The 21,217-nt window shown below is 45.2% G+C and overlaps 1 protein-coding gene across 1 annotated transcript in view; it reads right to left on the minus strand.

Moving 5' to 3' along the window:
* Positions 1-21,217, minus strand: part of EPHA6 (EPH receptor A6) — a 1,179,434-nt gene that overhangs the window by 341,547 nt on the left and 816,670 nt on the right. The window contains exon 6 of the mRNA XM_073584415.1: positions 4,574-4,698. Coding sequence (XP_073440516.1) covers positions 4,574-4,698 — 125 coding nt within the window. The remainder of the gene's footprint in view (positions 1-4,573; positions 4,699-21,217) is intronic.

Here is a 21,217-nt window from a genome sequence, read left to right on the forward strand (position 1 = left end):
CCGCGTGTGTAGGACATGTACGGAGCGGAGCCGCGTGTGTAGGACGTGCACGGAGCGGAGCCGCGTGTGTAGGAGGTGTACGAAGCGGAGCTGCGTGTGTACGAGGTGTACGGAGTGCAGACGTGTGTGTACGAGGTGAACGGAGCAGAGCTGTATGTGTACAGAGCCGAGCTGTATGTGTACGAGGTATACAGAGCAGAGCCGTATGTGTACGGAGCGGAGCTGTATGTGTACGAGGTGTAGGAGCGGAGCCGCGCGTTTACGAGGTGTACGGAGTGGAGCCGGGTGTGTGTACGAGGTGTACGGAGCGGAGCCGTGTGTGTACAAAGTGTACGGAGCTGAGCCGTGTGTTTACGGAGTGGAGCGAAGCCACGTGTGTACGAGGTGTATTGAGCAAAGCTGCATGTGTACAAGATTTACAGAGTGTGGCTGCGTGTGTATAAGGTGTATGGAGCAGAGCCGCAAGTGTACGAGGTTTACAGAGCAGAGCCATGTGTGTACTGAGTGGAGCCATGTGTGCGAGGTGTAAGGAGTGGAGCCGCTCGTGTGCGAGGTGTACGGAGCGGAGCCGCGCATGTACGAGGTTTACAGAGCAGAGCCATGTGTGTACTGAGTGGAGCCATGTGTGTACGAGGCATACAAAGTGGAACCGTGTGTGTATGAGGTGTGCGGAGCCATGCATGCACAAGGTGTATGATGGGGAGCATTCATACCTCCCGACCGTTCCAGATTTTGAGAGTCTGCGTCACTGCCCCGACCGGGAGCTGACTTTTCCCGCGGACACAGGAGTACACGGCGGAGCTCTGAGGAGCACTTGAAAACTCGCACGTGACGTTCCATCGGATGTGACGTGCTGGAAGCTGACCGTAAATTAGGTAATTTCGGGAGGAGATTGTGACGGAACCATGGAGGCACTTCAGGGAATGCTTCAGATCCACCACCGTGCCCTCCTCCAACAGTGCGGACAGTGGGATGTCGGCCATGTGAGTGGATCATGATATGTTCTGCACCAGGAGGCTCAGGTCGGCACTACAATGTGAGCCAGACTGGTATGGTATCTTTATAGAATTTTTCTTTCTTTCTCTCTCTGTTTCTTTCTCTCTCTCTGTTCTTTCTTTCTCTTTCTCTCTGTTCTTTCTTTCGCTCTGTTCTTTTTATTTTTCGTTCCCCTCTTTCTTTCTCTCTCTAATCTTTCTTTCTCTCTCTCTGTTCTTCCTTTCTTTCGCTCTGTTCTTTCTTTCCCCTCTTTCTTTCTCTCTGTTCTTTCTTTCTTTATTTCTTTCTCTCTTTCTTTCTTTCCCCCTCTTTCTTTCTCTCTCCTTCTCTGTTCTTTCCCCTTTCTTTTTCTCTCTCTTTGTCCTTTTTTTCTGTCCCCTCTTTCTTCCCCCTCTGTTCTTTCTTTTTTTCCCTCTTTCTTTCTCTCTGTTCTTTCGTTTTCTCTCTCTTTCTCTCTCTCTCTCTCTCCTTCTTTCTTTCTTTCTTTCTTTCTTTCTTTCTCTCTCTCCTTTCTTTCTGTCTCTCCATTCTTTCTCTCTCCTTTCTTTCTCTCTCTGTTCTTTCTTTTCCTCAGCACCAGCCACTGTGCCCACAGTACCAGCCACTGCGCCCACAATGCCAGCCACTGTGCCCATAATGCCAGCCACTGTGCCCTCAATACCAGTCAGTGTGATCAGCAGTGCTAAATGGGTGTGGTTGTGGCGTGGACATGGGTGTGACTAGTTATGAAATGGGTGTGGTTGGGCGGCCAGTAACTAATCATCATAGTGGAAGTCGTCTGTTTCCATCAACTTTGTTATATGTGGGCAGTGGGCACCTCTAGTAAGGTGGGCACGAGATGGCGGGTCTTGTCACCTCTGCCTCACACATAAGTTACTATGAGGTGTACTTTATTCCTGCCATGTTTCTTTCTTGGCTTACTGAGAGAAATGTTTTGACCAGTTGAAAGTTATACAACCTGAGGATTGTGCATGTGTGCGCTGCCCGCATGTAGTAATATGTGTGTGTGTATATATATATATATATATATATATATATATTTACTTACTCCGACCCCTATATAAACCCTGCCCCTCCGACCACCGTCCACTTTCCCATGCTCCTGTTCCAATCCTGGGGTCTGTTTTGTACCCCCTTGGTCCTCCACATGCTGAACATCTGGGACATGACTAATATTGCGCAATGTGCGCTTGTTCGTCGGCAGATGCAGCGTTGTGTCCAGTGTGTGAGGAGACGGTGACTTGTCTGTGGCGTTAACCCCTCTGCTGCCATGTTGGGCAAAGCCTGTGGCGAGGAGCGTCTCTTCCTGTGTATCCGGCCACAGGCTGCACACTGGAGGCTTCTTCTATCTGGGGAAGTTCATGAAGCAGAAGCCTCTGTGTGACTCATGTGAAGTAACTTGTCTGACAGGTCATTGGTCCAGGTCAGCAGGTGATTGCAGACTATTAGCTGATTTCAATGTTAGGTACAGGTGAATCAGGACTAGATGTTGGGTGGAAGCCTTCCAGTATTTGTAAGGACTCGTGCCCACGCTGAGTATTTGGTGAGTTTTTACCTCAGTATTTATAAGGCATCGTGTCCACACTGAATATTTGGTGAGTTTTTACCTCATTATTTATAAGGCCTCGTGCACACGCTGAGTATTTGATGAGTTTTTCACTCAGTATTTGTAAGACCTCATGGACACGCTGAGTATTTGGTGTTTTTTACCTCAGTATTTGTGAGGCCTCATGGACACGCTGAGTATTTCATGTTTTTTACCTCAGTATTTGTGAGGCCTCATGGACACGCTGAGTATTTCATGTTTTTTACCTCAGTATTTGTGAGGCCTTGTGCACACGTGTATTTTCTGAGTTTTTACCTCAGCATTTAACCCCTTCCCGCTCCTTGACGCACAGTATGCGTCATGAAAACTAGTGACTTCCCGACCCCGTCACATGACCCCGTCACATGACTGGGGGGCCCACAGAGTCTGAACAGCCCGGGGCCCTGGCTACTACCTCTGTGTGCAAGTGCCGTGACACACTGTGGAGATAACCCCAAGTACAGGTCTGTAACCTCTAGTTGCTGCGTCTACCTCCCTCTGTAAAATACCAAAAGACACTGTCCAGTGCACTTAAAGCTCCAGACCCTAATCACATCTCAGCATCTAAGTGTGAACTGTAATTGCCGTGGACTACCCATGAGAGACTGTTCCTTATTTGTTCCAAGTTATAATTCCCGTTCCTGCTGAAGTAAAAGCAACTGTTATCCCCGAGACCGGTGTGGGTCATAATTCCTTCGCCTGCGGACACCGTGTGGGAGTGGATAGCAGGGAACGATCGGCTTGGTCATTACAGTAACATGCTCCGATGTATTAATGTAAGTTTGCATTTAGACATGAGTATTTCATGGTCACAACCACTTAGGCATATACACTATAGTCCTGATTTATCAAGACCGGTGAGCTTCATACAGGTCTTTCTGAAGAGGCGGGATGGAGTGCGAGGGTCCTGATTCATGAAAAGATGCACTGTGTACTGACCACAAATCTTACTCTAGTCCTTGCTGGAATAAGATGTTTGGCATAACAAACACCACCATTCGTCACGAATTTGACAAGCAGAGTGTGCCACGCCCCATCCACCGCAGCTTCGCTCACTTTGCCGGAGCTGTTCAAAAATGATGTGAGAACGCCAAAGTCACAAAGTTTGAGTCAGTTACGCTAAGACTTTAGCGACTTTTCAAAGCTTCTTATGACCGAATTTTGGTGTAAAAGCATTGGTGAATCAAGCTCTGTATGTCTCTTCATATTAGGAGGCATGCGGAAAAGCCAGGTATTACTCTCTGTACATGGACCATGAAGTACTATGGTGTGAAATCACACTTAAAGGGGTTGTCTCTTTTAAAAAAAAAAATTATACCATAGCATTGAAGAGATCTAACGTAACATACGGAGCTGTTACTTACCCTCTTGGGGTCCAACACTGTCTCTTTTTAGCTGTTCTGGGTTTTGTTGACTGACTGCAGCCATTTTGTCACATCTACAGTGATGGTAACTGAAGGCAGCCAATCACTAGGCTCAGTGGCTCTGCCAATGCAGATGGCACACAGCGCCTAATCAGTTGTATTGGTATAAGTTTGAGTGGCACAAAAATTTAAGCGAGTCCACTTTTTGAGTTTAAGCTAAATACAGAGGCATGCCTTACACAGAGACAGGGTACACTGCCGCTATCGAGGCAAAGATGGGCCAGTGCTGAACATTTTCCCCTATTTTGTGAGACGCTGTTACATTAAGCCTCTGGTTGGAGCTCAGTATTAATAAATCAATTCCATATGCATTTAGCTCCATCTAGAGGTGGTTGCATGTAGCCAGAAGTAAAAAAAAAAAAATCACGTTTTTAAAAGATTTCTATTACCAGTAAGAAGTTCCCACAAACTTATAAAAATTACTGTACATAAGTATTTGTTAGTATGATATTCAGGTTAATGCCTTATAAAATGTTAACCCCATATAATAATGACACAGAAAGGAAGACAGAAATAAAGCACTACTTGCATCTTAAGCGTTTTTCCAGGAATGCTGAGCAAGACCTACTTTCTCATAGTACTTGATCTCGTAGTCCAGAATGACCCCATTAGGATAGTCGGGTTCTTGCCATGAAAGAGCAATGCTGTTTTGCGAGGCCCAGTCTTTCCTCACCATGCCAATTAGTGAAGGAGCTGAAATGAAAAAAAAAATAACAGTATAAAAAGCAGTGAAAGATTACAGTTCAGGTATTTTCAAACTGGGCACCAGAAGACTTATTTTATACTATTTTCCAGTTTAGGTTCTGTGTATAATGAGACAGTTTTATTTTAGATAGACACATGGAGCATTGTTCAGTTTGGTGCAGCGGCATGCTGAGCTGTCTGTGTTTTTATTGACAGCTCGGCCGTCTAATCTGAGACTGGGAGGTACTGAGATCTTGTCAGGTGCTTCCGGCTTCCTTGAACGTTTAGCTATTTAACTGTGCTAGCAGTCCCTGATAGCCATAAGCTGTAGCTTCAGTTGAGAGTGGTTGGTTTACTCTGTGCCTTGCATTTTGCTTGTTCAGGTATCGCGCCCAGACTTTGGACTTCGTTCTCACCATCCATCTGTTTAGCCCCTTGCTCTGATCCGCTATCCTCCTGGTATTTTGACCTCAGACCATTAATTAACTACAACTTTGTCTTTTCCCTCTGTTTATGATATAACCTCCTGGCTAGTGACCTCGGACTCCTCGACTATGCTGACTTACAGCTTGTCCGTGAAAAGTGACTGACTAGTAGTCACAGTAGCCATATCCATGCCTTTTGGTGTCAGAGGTGGAACTACACATGCCTGTACATCACAATTAGTTCTAGCCTCCTGCCATGTGCTCATACAGTTCAATTACAGACTGCTCCCCCGCTTCAGTCTCATGTCCAGCTCCTCACAGAACTGACACTAATCACAGCAGGGGCTGCCATCCATACATCAATGTGACAAACACACAGGGCACTAGGATTTACGATTAATCTCATAGTATGGGCCTTGGCCCCCGCTGCTGCTGCCCTTCCATTAGGAGGATGACCGGAGTCCCAAGAGCAGAACATGACCCAGCAGGTAAATGGATGCTGATGTGTGGTGACCATCAAGCAGCCATGAATGGTGTCTCTGATGGCTAATGCCCCCCTGTTTGTCGATATACAGGGTGGGCCATTTATATGGATACACCTGGGTGGGCCATGTATATGGATACACCTGAGTGGGCCATGTATATGGATACACCTAAATAAAATGGGAATGGTTGGTGATATCAAATTCCTGTTTGTGGCACATTAGTATATGGGAGGGGAAAACTTTTGAAGATCGGTGGTGACCATGGCGGCCATTTTGAAGTCAGCCATTTTGGATCCAACTTTATATAAATGGCCCATCCAGGTCTATCCATATAAATGGCCCACCCTGTATACTGATCCAAATATTTTGCACCTCATTCTAGGAATCATTTGCAAGCACTACGTAATCCAGTACAAACCTCAAAGTACAGTGTTCATTACACTGGTGAATGCACAGTAATCATTTAGTAAATCATATAATTACAATATATGCATAGAATTACTATAAAAATGTTGTATACACATTAGGAAGTAAATTCTGGACCAGCGCTAGGAGAACCAAGGATTGGTTTTTGACCAGGGCAATGTGGTTTATATAACATTTGCTTCTTCTCACGCTCCAAAAATACATTTATCTAAATGAAGTGCCTATAAATCTGCTCTGAGTGTATGTACAGGCCTGGAATCAGAAAATCAGAACATTTTATTAAAAGCTTTGATGGGGACAAGGTTGTCATATTCCTGGTTCCCACTTACTGTAATGCTTGCAGATAAGTATAGCTTACGTTGCTGAAATGCTGAGCTAGAGCTATACAGTATTGATGAAATGGAAAATGCTAGCACATCTGCTTTACTTCGTGCTAGTATCAATAATTGGTAGAGGCTAAAGTTCAACTTTCTCCTCTGAGCCTCTCACCAAGTAGATAAACTCAAAAGGATGAAACCAATGTATGCTGGATATTGACAATCTACTTTTAAGCATTGTCCTATACGGTATGGAGTTTTTCCTGCCCTTTGTAACATTAAATATAGCCATATTCTGAAAGGTTTATTACAATGGTGCAGAGTTGGAGCTGTTTTTGGTAGAAAAGAAAAAATAGAAGGCTCATCCTTAGGGCTCATGTAGATGTCCGATTATTTTGAGTACGAGTGTCATCCATTTTCTCATAAGTGGAGAGATTAAAATAATTCTCCATCTTCTCCAATCTGACAGTCTGTCTAAATCGGATGTCAGAGTGTCATCAGTGTGTCCGGTTTTACGTCTGTGTGTCATTAATGCTGTCAAAGTGGGTTACAAACTATACAGGACAACACAATTCTCAACCCGTTTCGCTGCCAGCTGCATCTACCTCAGGAGTAGAGATGAGCGACTTTGCCTTTTTTAGGGTCAAGTCGGGTTTCATGAAACCCGACTTTCTCAAAAGTCGAGTCGAACGAAATCGGTTGACTATAGGGAAAAGTCGAAGGTCCGTCTGAAACACGAAACCCAATGTAAGTCAATGGGGAAGCATAGTCGGAAGGGAGTGGAGGACAGTAAACACACCTACATGCCGGACCGCTCTTTTAAAGTCCGTGAAAACTCTCTCTCTCTTTCTCTCCCCGGACGCTGCACATGTCATCTCATTGCCCACAGTGTACGTCCTTGCTCAGTGGCTGAAAAAAGTCATGTGCAAGAATTCTGGGAAATCCGACTTTGGCGCTCGGGTCGGCGACCGCATGGCCGACCTCACGCTATAGTCGGGTTTTGCTCGGCAAAACCCGACTTTAGCGAAAGTCGGCGACTTTTGAATTTGACCGACCCATTTCGCTCAACTCTACTCAGGAGTATATGGACATCTTTCAGCAATTCTATGCACAGTTAACTGTTCATCTGTAAGGAGGTGGAACCTTGAAATCTATTCATGTTTATTACTGTGAATGTATTTGTTATGTGTCATGTACTGTAATGTAGATGTCTTTAATATGTGTTCTGCATAGAATTAGGGCTAGGATAGGACCTTAGGTAGCATAGGACCATAGGAGGATTAGAATAGAGGGGGGCACATTAGAGAATAGAATAGGAGTGTTCACAAGGTATAGGCAGCTAGGGGTTTGTCAGCAGGGAGGAGTTAGAGCAGAGCAGGGCACAGCTCAGGGATATAGTCAGGACACTTCCTGGTTAGGCAGCAAAGTCCGGGCAACCTTGCCCAGAGCAAGGTGTAAGGAGCAGAGAAACAGATGGCACCAGCTGTGGGGATTAAGTGTTATGGCAGGAAGGGGCCCCAGGCTGAGGATTGTGCAGTTGGGCACCAGCTAAGAATGACCATCCCAAGAAGGATCTGGGGTCTACAACCGGGATGGGAGTAGCTGAGATGGTGTTCCCTGCACCCTTCCCTATTGAAACTGAACGAGGGGCTGGCAGGGAGCTAGTGACACTGAAGGCATGGATGAGACATAGATTGTCTAGAAATATGGCAGCGATTGCTGGAAGAAGGGAGACCGAGCTGACAGGAAAGATAGAGGTTGCACGGAAGGCAGTGAATGATCAGAAGATGTCCCTTTGCATAACCTGTGCTGCAAGCATGATGAATGCCCTGTTGAATAGTAAAGTTAAACTGTTGGAAAAAAACTGTGTCTCTGAAATGTTTTGTGGAGCTTGGAAACCCAGAGCTGGAGAGACAGAACTTGAGAGGACTCTAACAGTGAATGTAAGTGTACTATTGCGCACGCTGCACATGCAGCCGAAGGGACACTGCATTCTATCTGTGGGGCACCAGAGTGTGGGAACAGTACAGCCCATTGCCACGACTACCACCCTGGCCACCTTACAGAATTGGCATAGTCATCAGGATTCTGATGCCTTATATACAGCGAGCCTTGAATACGGCAAAGATAGCGGCCGTTGGAGACTTAAAGATGGCGCCGAACACGGACATAAAGATGGCGGTCAGTGGTGCAAAATCTGAGAGCGGTGCCACCCACTGTGGGCATTCTAAATGGAAAAGGGCGCAAAGATGGAAGAGGCAGTGGCCTGAGCCGAGGCCACGTCCCGTAGTGACTGGTGCCCACCCGGGATGAGCACGGCAGGATAGGAAGAAGCCTCGACCTCTGCAGCAGGATCTTGAGGAATGGGTGGGGAGCCAGAAGTAACGCCACCCACGAACGAGTGGAGCCCAGAAGAACAAGACAATGGGCTTGGAAGAGAGACGCCATTACCTACTGAGATGCAGTGAAGAACCATGTCCTTCCACGGGGCATTGGTCGACAGGACTGGGAGCGGTCTGTAGCCTAAGTAGGGCCTGCGTCCTGGAAGCCGGTGGACGGGAGAGCTGGAGAGTTCTTCGGACGGCCGGAGAAGAAGATCGGCGAGAGCAAGGATGCCACGGATGTGGAGAAGCCGGAGCCGGAAGGAATGATAGAGACGCTGGAAATCATGGAGAGTGGAACTGTCGCGACTGTGATTCCAAGTTCACACGGCCGCAGTGGAGGACCGTTGCAGACGGCTGCAGCTCTGGTAAGTGAGAGACCAGCGCTCACCCCAATTCCCACACCAACTCCTGCCCCGTCACCTTCCCTGGCCCCTGCATCCTCCCACGATGTCTATTATTATTATTATTATTATTATTATTATTATTATTATTATGCATTTATATAGCACCATTTATTCCATGGCGCTTTACATGTGAAAAGGGGAATATAGACAAGTATAGTAAACATATGTAAGACAAGGGATACACAAGTACATAAGGAGAGGGGACCCTGCCCGCGAGGGTTCACAGACTACAGGGATGGGTGAGGATACAGTAGGAGAGGGAAGAGCAGGTCATGCTGTGGTTCAGTAGACCGAGAATCATTGCAGGCTGTAGGCTTGTCAGAACAGGTGGGTCTTCAGGTTCTTCTTGAAGGTTTCCGTTGATGGTGAGAGTCTGATGTGTTGCGGCAGGGAGTTCCAGAGTATGGGGGAAGCACGGGAGAAGTCTTGTATGCGGTTGTGGGAAGAAGAGATAAGGGGGGAGTAGAGAAGGAGATCTTGAGATGATCGAAGGTTGCGTGCGGGTAAGTATCTAGAGACCATGTCTTAGATGTATGGAGGAGACAGGTTGTGGATGGCTTTGTATGTCATGGTTAGGGTTTTGAATTGGAGCCTCTGGGCGATAGGAAGCCAGGGAAGGGCCTGGCATAGCGGGGAGACAGGTGGATTAGTCGGGCAGCAGAGTGTAGGATGGACTGGAGCAGAGCCAGAGTGCTAGAGGGGAGGCCAGAAAGTAGGAGGTTGCAGTAGTCGAGGCGGGAGATGATAAGAGCATGCCCTAGTGTTTTTGTGGTTTCATGGTTGAAGAATGAGCGGATCCAGGAAATGTTTTTGAGTTTGAGGCGGCAGGAGGAGGTGAGGGCTTGGATATGTGGTTTGAAAGAGAGCACAGAGTTGAGGATCACCCCAAGGCACCGAGCGTATGGGACTGGGGAAAGAGAGCAGCCGTTGACATTGATGGATAGGTCTGGTGGAGGGGTAGAGTTAGATGGGGGAAAGATGATGAATTCTGTTTTGTCCATGTTCAGTTTGAGAAAGCGAGCAGAGAAGAAGGCTGAGATAGCAGACAGACATTGTGGGATTTCAGTCAGTAAGGAGGTGAGGTCGGGTCCAGATAGGTAGATCTGCCTGTCATCGGCATAGAGGTGATACTGCAAACCATGAGATTCTATGAGCTGTCCCAAGCCGAAGGTATAGATGGAGAATAGTAGGGGTCCTAGGACAGAGCCTTGGGGAACACCGACAGACAGGGGGCGAGGTGAGGAGGTGGTGTGTGAGAGGGAGACACTAAGGCTGTGTGCACACGCTGCGGATTCCGCTGCGTTTCCGCAGCGGTTTTGGCCGCTGCGGACACGCAGCAGTTTTAGCTGCGGTGTACAGTACCATTCATTTGAATGGGAAAAAAAAAAACGCTGTGCCGACGCTGCGGAAAAAACCGCGCGGATTTGCTGCGGTTTTGAATCCGCAGAAAGAATTGCATGTAAATTCTTTCTGCGGAAACCGCTGCGGGTTCCTATCTCCACCATTGTGGAGATAGTGAATCCGCAGGACCAAACCGCAGGCAAAACCGCAGATAATCCGCAGGTCTTTGGACCTGCGGATTATCTGCGGTTTTTGCAAAATCCGTGCGGATTAATCCGCAGCGGATTCCGCAGCGTGTGCACGTACCCTTAATGTTCGGTCTGTTAGGTATGATGAGATCCAGGATAGGGCCAGGTCTGTGATGCCAAGAGATGAGAGAGTCTGTAGCAGGAGGGAATGGTCTACGGTGTCGAAGGCAGAGGACAGGTCCAGGAGAAGGAGGACAGAGTAGTGTCGCTTGCTCTTGGCGGTTAGTAAGTCGTTAGTGACTTTAGTTAGGGCAGTTTCAGTTGCGTGATGCAGTCGGAAGCCAGATTGTAACCGGTCAAAGAGGGAACAGGAGGAGAGGTGGGAGGACAGTTCAAGATATACATGCTGTTCCAGTAGTTTTGAGGCGTAAGGGAGAAGAGATATTGCGCGATAGTTAGACACAGAGGATGGATCAAGGGAGGGCTTTTTGAGGATGGGTGTGATTGAGGCATGTTTGAAGGATGAGGGAAAGACACCATTTGTAAGTCTATCTGGATGATCCCCGGGCTCCCACAGCAGAGGAGGCCCCGTGAGTGAGGGGAGTTATCGAGGGAAAGAAAGGGTGGAAGCGCTGAATCTTAAAGGAGCTACAGCGCCCCGGCAGGGGAGCCATGTCTGTCCGGATGACACACAACCTCGTCAAGTATTTCAATCCCACGCAAGGGTATGGATTCATCCATGAAGCCAAGACCGGGGACAAGGTCTATGTGAATGCTGGGTCCATTGAGTTTGACAGTCCTCTATAGGAGTGGGACCGAGTGACATTAAAAGTTGCATCCAGTATTGAGAAGAGACAGGCTTGGGAAGCACAGTATTGTGTGCGACCACCTGCAATGGTTACAGCCCCTACAGTCAGCCAGGGGGCAGAGGTGCCCTTAACAGACACGGTGGCCACAGTCAGGTCACGGGAGTAGGCTGCTCCAGTTACCCTGAATCAGCTACTGATGGAGGAAAAGAGCAGAAGAAACAGTGGAGAGTCCTCCTCCAGCGGGTCTTCGGGCGATGCGATCATAATAATTCTCCCCTGGAGGGGAGATATATGTCATTGTGGCTGAGAGAGTTGTTTTGGGGCAGTTCCAGGGCAGGGTTTTACGAGTGGTCAGAAGAGATGGGTGGGAATGACCGCTCACATATCCCAACCCCAGGGGAGTGCTTTGGTAGATAAAATGGAGTCTGAGTCTCTCATTCAGTGTTTGTGGCTGAAGGTGAGGAGACCTCCAGTGTGTATTGCACAAAGCACGAGTGGGCGGACCCGCAGGGTTATATGGAATATTTTTCTGCAGTTCAAGTTTACCTTAAGTGGGTGTTGCTAAAGGCACTGACCTGAGAAACGGACCCGCCATACCACATGGACTAGATGTTTTCAGTTTTGATTTCACTTTGTGCCACAAAAGGCTCTGTTTTTGTTTTGTTTCCCAGAGCAGTTAATGATGTGAAATAAACTTGTCTGGACTATTGCATGAAAGCAGCCTCCTGTGCCTACATCAAGACCTTAGTGAGTACAGATCCCTACAACTATTTAAGAGGTAGTCTGGCCCGAGGCTACAAGTCACTGCAGACCTGTGAATCCTAACATCGTGCATACGTCGTGCTGCAAGGCCGGGTGCTCACGATCCAGAAGTAGCAGCGCTTTGGACGCAGAGCATGTTCGCTGCTTCCAAAACACTGCCGTCTATTGAATGCAGGTGAATCCTCATGTTTTCACTGAACCATGCGGATTCACAGCGTTCAATACATTGTACTGGTGAAAATTATCTTGCAGAGACTTTGCAAGAGAAATTGACATGCTATGGTGCGGATGTACAGCATGTTTACGCATAGTGGACATGGGATTTCTAGAAATCCCATCCACTCTGCTGTAATATCTGGCCGTTGCGAGTTTCATGAAAGTAAATGCACTCAATACTTGGTCGGGGGCTCCTATTTCATTAATTACTGCATCAATGCAATGGTATGGAGGTGATCAGCCTGTGGCACTGCTGAGGAGTTATAGAAGCCCAGGTTGCTTTGATAGCAGCCTTCAGCTCGTCTTCATTGTTGGGCCTACTGTCTTTCATCTTCCTCTTGACAATACTCCCCAGATTCTCTATGGGGTTAAGGTCAGGCGAGTTTGCTGGCCAATCAAGCACAGTGATACTGTTGTTTATAAACCAGGTATTGGTACTTTTGGCAGAGTGGACAGGTGCCAAGTCCTGCTGGAGAATGAAATTTCCATCTCCAAAAAGCTTGTCAGCAGAGGGAAGCATGAAGTGCTCAAAAATTTCCCGGTTGATGGTTGCGCTGACTTTTGTCTTGATAAAATACAGTGGACTTATACCAGCAGTTGACATGGCTCCCCAAACCATCAATGATTGTGGAAACTTCACATTAGACCTCAAGCAGCTTGGATTGTGGCCTCTCCACTCTTCCTTCAGACTCTGGGACCTTGATTTCCAAATGAAATTCAAAATTTACTTTTACCTGAAAACACCTTGGGTCACTGAGCAACAGTCCTGTTCTTTTTCTCCTTTGCCCAGGTAAGACGCTTCTGGCGTTGTCTATTGGTCATGAGTGGCTTGACCCAAGGAATGTGACACTTGTAGCCCATGTCCTGGATACGTCTGTGTGTGGTGGCTCTTGAAGCAATGACTCCATCAGCAGTCCACTCCTTGTGAGTCTCCCCCAAATTTTTGAATGGCCCTTTCTTAATAATCCTATCAAGGCTGCAGTTATCCCAGTTGCTTGTGCATGTTTTCTACCACACTTTTTCCTTCCACTCAACTTTCCATTAATATGCTTGGATACAGCACTCTGTGAACAACCAGCTTCTTTAGCAATGACCTTTTGTGGCTTACCCTCCTTGTGGAGTGTGTCAATGACTGCCTTCTAGACATCTGCCAAGTCGGCAGTCTTCCCCATGATTGTGGAGCCTACTGAAACAGATTAAAGGACCTTTTTAAGTGTTTAGAAAGCCTTAGCAGGGGTTTTTTTGTTAATTATTCTAATTTACTGAGATAATGACTTTTGGGTTTTCATTGGCTGTAAGCCATAATCATCAACATTAACAGAAATAAACACGTGAAATAGATCACTCTGTTTGTAATGACTCTATATGATATACGAGTTTCACTTTTTGTATTGAAGAACTGAAATAAATTAACTTTTTGATGATATTCTAATTTTCTAATTTTGTGAGAAGCACCAGTAGAGATTTCCAAGGAAGAATAGGGTATCTGTATAGTTTGTTAGGATCCACATCACACAGCAACTCTCACTACTATGAATCCTCTTCACAGGGGAGAGGATTTTATAATTAGTGATAGGTTTAGTAAATATTATCGATGCGATCTCAATCCCATTTTTTACACAATGAAATATTTTAAATCGCATTGAATATAATTCATATGGAAGTGAATTGCTATTCTTCTTTATCAAATAGGAGTCAAATAGAAGCTTTTACTTATAACAGTGGCTATTACACTGCTTTGAAGATATGGACGAGCCTTCCTCGGTTAGGCGCTTTCATCTGGCAAGCCTGCTGTGTGCCTTCATGTATGAAAGACATAAACTGCCTGAGTGATCAATGAGAAAAATATAGTACATTTACTAATAGGATGAAACACTTAGCGTCCTATCAGAGATGTAGCTTAATGCTCTTTGAATCTGGTGGAGAAGCCCTGCGTTACCTGACCATAGTGATATATTAACCACAACCAAACAGATATTAGCGTCAATGCAGCAGAGAAGAGAGCAGGAGTGCTACATGTAAGACTGCACAGCACTGTCATGACCTGGGAGCTATGTGCTACGTTCACACGCAGTGGAACTCTCGCGGAAATTACCGCAAGAATTCCGGATTCCATTCCATGGGAAAATCGCATTTTAAATTCCCGTGATTTTCCCATGGAAAAACTAGTGTTTTACAAGTGTAAATAGCTTGCAGAATGCTAGTGTTTTCCAAGCGATCTGGAGCATCGCTTGGAGAACTGATTGACAGGTTGGTCACACTCGTCAAACATAGTGTTTGACGAGTGTGACCAACTTTTTACTACTGATGCTGCCTATGCAGCATCAGTAGTAAAAGATAGGATGTAAAAAATAATAAAAAAAAATAAAAAATATTGTTATTCTTACCTTCCGGCGTCCCGCGCAGCCTTCCCGCCTCTCTCCACGCTCCCGGTCCCAGTAATCCTTTGCGAGAATGACTGCGATGGCGTCTGTTCTCGCGGGAATGTGACGCCTCGCGGTCATTCGCGACGTTTTGCGGTCATTCGCGAATGACCGAGAGACGTCGCGATCCCGCGAGAACAGACGCCATCGCGGTCATTCTCGCAAAGGATTACTGGGATTGGGAGCGTGGAGAGAGGCGGGAAGGCTGCGCAGGACGCCAGAAGGTGAGAATAATAATATTTTTTATTTTAAATTCTATTTCTTACAGGGATATGGTGCCCAGAGCCTGGAGGACAGTCTCCTCTCCTCCGGACCATGGGTACCATACGCAAATGTTCTGCTTACTTTTCGCATGGTGTGCACAGCCACATGCGGAAAGTAAGCAGAACAATGCATTCCTATGTGGGCGGAATCACCGCGATTCTGATAAATTAATGAGCATGCTGCGTTTTTTACCGCAAAGCGATTCCGCCGTGGAAAAGACCGCAGCATTAGCACAGCATTGCAGAATCCCATAGGAATTCATGGGATGCTTATTTTTCGCTTTTTCTCGGCAAAATCGTGCGTTTAAAACTGCCGCGAAAACGCGAAAAAAACGCTACGTGTGAACTCAGCCTAACATTAATATAATTGAGAATAAAATAAATTAATATTATATAAACTGCATTTCTGCACCTGTTCTCCAAAGATGGATGCGCTCATCTGCCCTGCAGGTAGATGTATGTGTTCAAAATATGAGCAGATTTAGAAAATTAGAGAGCTGATGGTGTCCTAAACAAAAACAATTATGGCCAATTTGCTTTTATTGGAAATCTTGTGAAAATATCATTAACAGATGGTGCAGGATTGAATTACATAAATGTTTCTCTCCAAATGTCCTCCTTTTCTTCATTAGCTCTGTGCTTGGGGTATAGGTAGTCATTCGAGTGGGAAGGCATGAGATAATACATTGTTTGCAAATTAATGCTACTTTTATAGACAGCATGATGGCACAATGCTGTGTACGATCTAAAAAAAACACTATGGAGCTTAACATTTAGACAGTGAGCTAAGTCTGACACTAATTCTGTCCATATACATAAGATTAAGTGTTATGGCACTGTTGCAGGATATCTAGGGGCAAGGGGTTCCTTCCCTATCCCTAAAGCTAGGGGCGCCCTCGCTATCCCTGCTCCCTGCCTTACTTCTGATGGTGAAGATGCCAGGGCCACGTGCCTTGCTGAGCTCTTAAATCAGCCCTTATCTGTTCCCTCTCCTACCTAGGGAAAAGGGGCGCTGTAGTGTAGAATACACAACCAGACTAAAAAGGGAAGAATAACAACAGCTGATAGAAGTATTTACAGATGATGCAAACTTAATATAAACTATTATAGTTCTGCCAAATGATGGACATAGAAGACCAATCGTCATACATGAAATAAACCAAAAAGAGGACAAAAGACGATCACATAATGTAAGTAAAATATACAAATTTTATTTAATATCAAAAAGATTATAAAATTACAAATAGTTTCAGGTAAGGGAGGGGATGGGTACACAAAAGGCAAAAAAACAGCCAAAAAGAGGCACTAGGTGGTGGATATAACAGTGGTCACATTTTATGACTTAAGCGTACTGTACATTTATTGGAAACACACTGCAAAAATGACACGCATTGTATCATTCAATAGCTAATATATATATAGACATTGTGGTCAAAAGTTGATGAGGCAAGGTAAGAAAAACTACTGCCAGTGCAGTAAGAAGAAATAAGCACATGTGTGCAGAGATCACATGCTATGGGCAATAATAGCCCAAATTACACATATGTCTATAGTCACATAGTAAGAGTATACACCTTGAAGATGCACTCAATCAAGGTACAGATCAACAGAGCCCATGTGCCCACCCCTACAAGCGTTTTGGAAGCCTTCATCAGGGAGCATGGTAAAGCATAGAGAAGCGGTGTTTAATAATGCCGACCGCTGGAATTGATTCCAGCCTCGACCCAGAAGAGCCGTTGCTGAGGCAGCCACGATGCCGGCCGGCATCTGCATCATGGAGCGGCGATGTCACAGCCACGTGGGAAATCACATGGCCAAACATCACCACCACTAGAGATGCGAAGAGCCGGACGGCGCAGTGGTGCCCAGGCATGGATGCATGCAGGACAGCAACCTGGAAGCAATAGAGTAAGATAGTAACAATCATTAAAACGTGGAGCAGCCCAAAGTACGCATGGATAACATTAATAACCATGCACATGGCAAATGCCAACATAGCATGATTTGATAAAATAAACACAAATGTGTTTTTGCTATTTGTATATCAATATTCAGCGTAAGGAAAACAACATATATGGCAGCATTAGTATTATAACAAAAAATTATGAAAAAATGAAAAAACATCAATCAAAAAACTGCGTAATGCAAATACTGACGTGTATTCTTGACAAGTGACCATGTGAAGAATTCGTATATGCAGCAATTTATTCAGAAAGCACCACAAAGGCACAACGTATGGAATGGCGGAAGAGGTGATAAACACCTAAAGTGGGCTAATAGACAAACAAAATTAAAATTAAAAAATACAAACAAAATAAACAATATGAAATAATAAGCAAGAATGCCTATGTGAGATGATAAACCAATCAGAATACAGCAGGACAGCGATCACAGAAATGGGGCAAAGCTCAAGGTTTCATTAAGGCCCAGGGGTTGGACAGTCTGTAGGGTCTATTTGGATTCAAGGCAGGTCAGACACTGCGTTACTCCACCACAAATATTGGTTGTATATCTATGCCTCTGACCCTCAATAAATCAATATTACATTGGTAGTAAAGTTTGAAGTGACGTGGTATTGTCTTTAGGGTGGAGGTGTCTGTGGGGTTGATGGCAGCCTGTATACCTAGTATGTGCTCACGTACCTGTATTTTAAGTTGGTGTGAAGTAAGGTTCACATATTGACAAGCAGCATAGTAGATGATATGTGTTGATGTGCACGTTATGCATTTTTTGATATTGTACATTTTAGAACCATCGTAATTTGTGAACGAATCACAGGTATCAATATTAATACACGCAACATATTGCCCACACAGAGAACATCCATGCCTAACTGCAACACCATCGAGAAATGTAGTCTTCAATTCACTAACATAATGACTTTGTACCAATTGGTCATGAAGATTTTTAGAACGTCGTACCGAAATAGCTGGTCTATCCGGTAACAGTTTAGAAAGAATAGGGTCAATCTTTAGGATGGGCCAAGATATTTCTAAAGCCACATGCATTAGATCAAATTGAGAAAGGTAATTGGTTACAAATCGAGTTTGTTGTATATTATTATTATCTGACTTCTTGTTTGCATATAATAGGTTATTACGTTCAGAATGTTTCACTCTATTGTAGGCCTTGTTAATCATCTTATTGCTGTAACCACATTCCTTGAACCAAATTTTTAATTCCTCTGCTTGTTTTTTAAAGTCCTGGTTTGTGGAACATATCCTCCATAGCCAGGGGAACTGACCTATAGGGGCCGATCTTATAATATGCTGCGGATGGGCAGTTGAGGCATGTAAAAGCATTTTGGTTGATGTGGGTTTCCTAAACAGGTCAGTTTGAATCATGTCATGCTGATCTCTCCTTAATGTGACATCAAGTAATTCAATTAGGTAAGGTGTGTATGGAGGTCACTGCTGTTCAATATGGTCATATATTCACAAAGGGAGGAAGAGTTGCCTTGCCAGATCAAGAGGATATCGTCGATGTACCTTATCCAAAAGAGAATGTTGTTAGGAGCTCATTTTCTCCTTCACCTTTGATGTCCGATGAACTCCCTCTGCTGGTGAAAGGAGGTAGTGAAATTGATTTGGATGGGAAAAACCTGTCATCTGAACAGGTGGAGTGTGATTGGACATCCGGAATCTCTGAGTGGATATAAGGCCGCGGAAGCCCTGCTGGGTTGCTGGTGATCCTCTCTGCTCTGAGCTCTGGCCTCCAGTTTAGTCCTGTCTACTAAAGCTAAGTTTTTGCTCTGCTATTGTTCCATGGGATTTGGTCTGGTTTACTTAGTGTTTGTGTTCAGCCAGCCCTGGTAGGGACTGGCTGAACTCCATTTTTGTCTCTGATCAGTTGATCTCTTTGCTCTGTTTTCAGAATATACCTGAGTGCTGATATAGTGATTTTGAAGTCTAGTGACTTCAGGGCCTTTTCTATCAGACGTGTTGGACATTATTTTTGGCAGGGTTTTTGCGTGATTGCAGACAGTTGCTTTTCTTTCCTGTCCTATCTAGTTAGTGAGGGCCCCATCGTTTGCTCAGCCTATCTTTCTGTCTGTGTTTGTGTTTTCTTCTGTTTTCACCGTCAATACATGTTGGGGGCTGTCTATTGCTTTGGGGTCTGCTCTGGGGCAGTTTAGATTTCCCCTTTCTTTCTTTAGGTTTATTTAGTTCTCCGGCTGTGAACGAGGTGTCTGGGACCACCGTAGGAACACCCCACGGCTACTGTTAGCTGTTGTGAATAGGATCAGGGGTCTGCAATCTGCTAGCTACCAACCTCTCCGGTTTTTTGGACTTAGCTTGTATTTTTGTCTTTTCCTCCTCCATTGACTCATTCATAACAGAATCACCAGCCATACCGCAGATTCTAGGCTACTCAATAGCAGGAAAGAATTGTAAAAAAAAAAAAAAAAAAGTGTCAGAATTTTTTTTTTTTTATGTATATTTTTTTCCTCTTTTTCTCTGGGGCCGTAGGAAGAATTTTCTTAATGGAGATTAAGCAATTGTCTGATCGTGTGGAGCAGCTGGCTGCTGAAGTGCGGGGAATTTCCGCCTATCTTGCTCATTCACATGCTGCTGAACCAAAGATTCCTACTCCTGATGTGTTTTTTGGGGATCGATCTAAATTTTTGAATTTTAAGAATAATTGTAAATTATTTCTTGCCTTGAAGCCTACCTCACCGGGGAGCTCTGCGCAGCAGGTTAAAATTGTCATCTCTTTGCTGCGCGGCGATCCCCAGGATTGGGCGTTTTCTTTGACACCTGATGATCCTATTCTAACTAATGTGGATGCATTTTTTCAAGCCTTGGGGTTGTTGTATAATGAACCTATTGCTATTGATCAAGCTGAAAAAGCCCTGTTGGCATTGAGCCAGGGTCAGGATTCTGCAGAGTTATACTGTCAAAAATTCCAAAAGTGGGCGGTCCTTACTACCTGGAATGATGGTGCCTTGGCAGCTCTCTTTCGGAAGGGTTTGTCAGAAACCGTAAAAGATACTATGGTGGGATTTCCTGTTCCCTCTGGTCTTGACGATTCTATGTCATTAGCCATTCAGGTTGATCGGCGTTTACGTGAACGTAAAAGTACACGAGAAATGTTGCCACCTGTTGAACAAATGTCTGAACCTATGCAATGTGATAGAGTTTTGTCTAGGGCGCAACGTCAGGAGTTCAGAAGGCGTAATAAGCTGTGTTTTTTCTGTGGAGATGCCTCTCATATGATTTCTGTCTGCCCTAAACGAGAGAAACGTTTTGCACACACATTTGCTGTGGGTGGTGTTCAACCTAAGTTTCTTCTGGCAATTACTCTGATCTGCTCCCTGTCCACATTTTCCGCTAAGGCTTTTGTGGATTCGGGAGCGGCTCTGAACCTGATGTATTTGGATTTTGCTAAACATTGTGGGTTTCCTATGACACCTCTGTGGACGCCTATCCCTTTGAGGGGTATTGATGCTACTCCTTTGGGGAAGAATAAACCTCAGCTTTGGACCCAGGTGGTAATGCGGGTCGCCCCAGACCATCAAGAAAATTGCAGATTTTTGGTTTGCATAATTTGCATGATACCATCGTTCTGGGGTTTCCCTGGTTGCAAATCCATAATCCAGTTTTGGATTGGAAATCTGTGTCTGTGGTGAGTTGGGGTTGTCGGTGTACTCTTGGTGACTCTCCTGTTTTCTCCACCTCTCCCCAGTCGCATGATGTTCCTGACTACTTGGCTGATTTTTATGATGTATTTAGTCATTCAGGTTGATCGGCATTTACGTGAACGTAAAAGTACATGAGAAATGTTGCCACCTGTTGAACAAATGTCTGAACCTATGCAATGTGATAGAGTTTTGCCTAGGGTGCAACGTCAGGAGTTCAGAAGGCGTAATAAGCTGTGTTTTTTCTGTGGAGATGCCTCTCATATGATTTCTGTCTGCCCTAAACGAGAGAAACGTTTTGCACACACATTTGCTGTGGGTGGTGTTCAACCTAAGTTTCTTCTGGCAATTACTCTGATCTGCTCCCTGTCCACATTTTCCGCTAAGGCTTTTGTGGATTCGGGAGCGGCTCTGAACCTGATGGACTTGGATTTTGCTAAACGTTGT

The sequence above is a fragment of the Dendrobates tinctorius genome, unplaced genomic scaffold (assembly GCF_039654945.1).
Source record: "Dendrobates tinctorius isolate UK_male_01 unplaced genomic scaffold, ASM3965494v1 ptg000084l, whole genome shotgun sequence".
NCBI classification, from domain to species: Eukaryota; Metazoa; Chordata; class Amphibia; order Anura; family Dendrobatidae; genus Dendrobates; species Dendrobates tinctorius.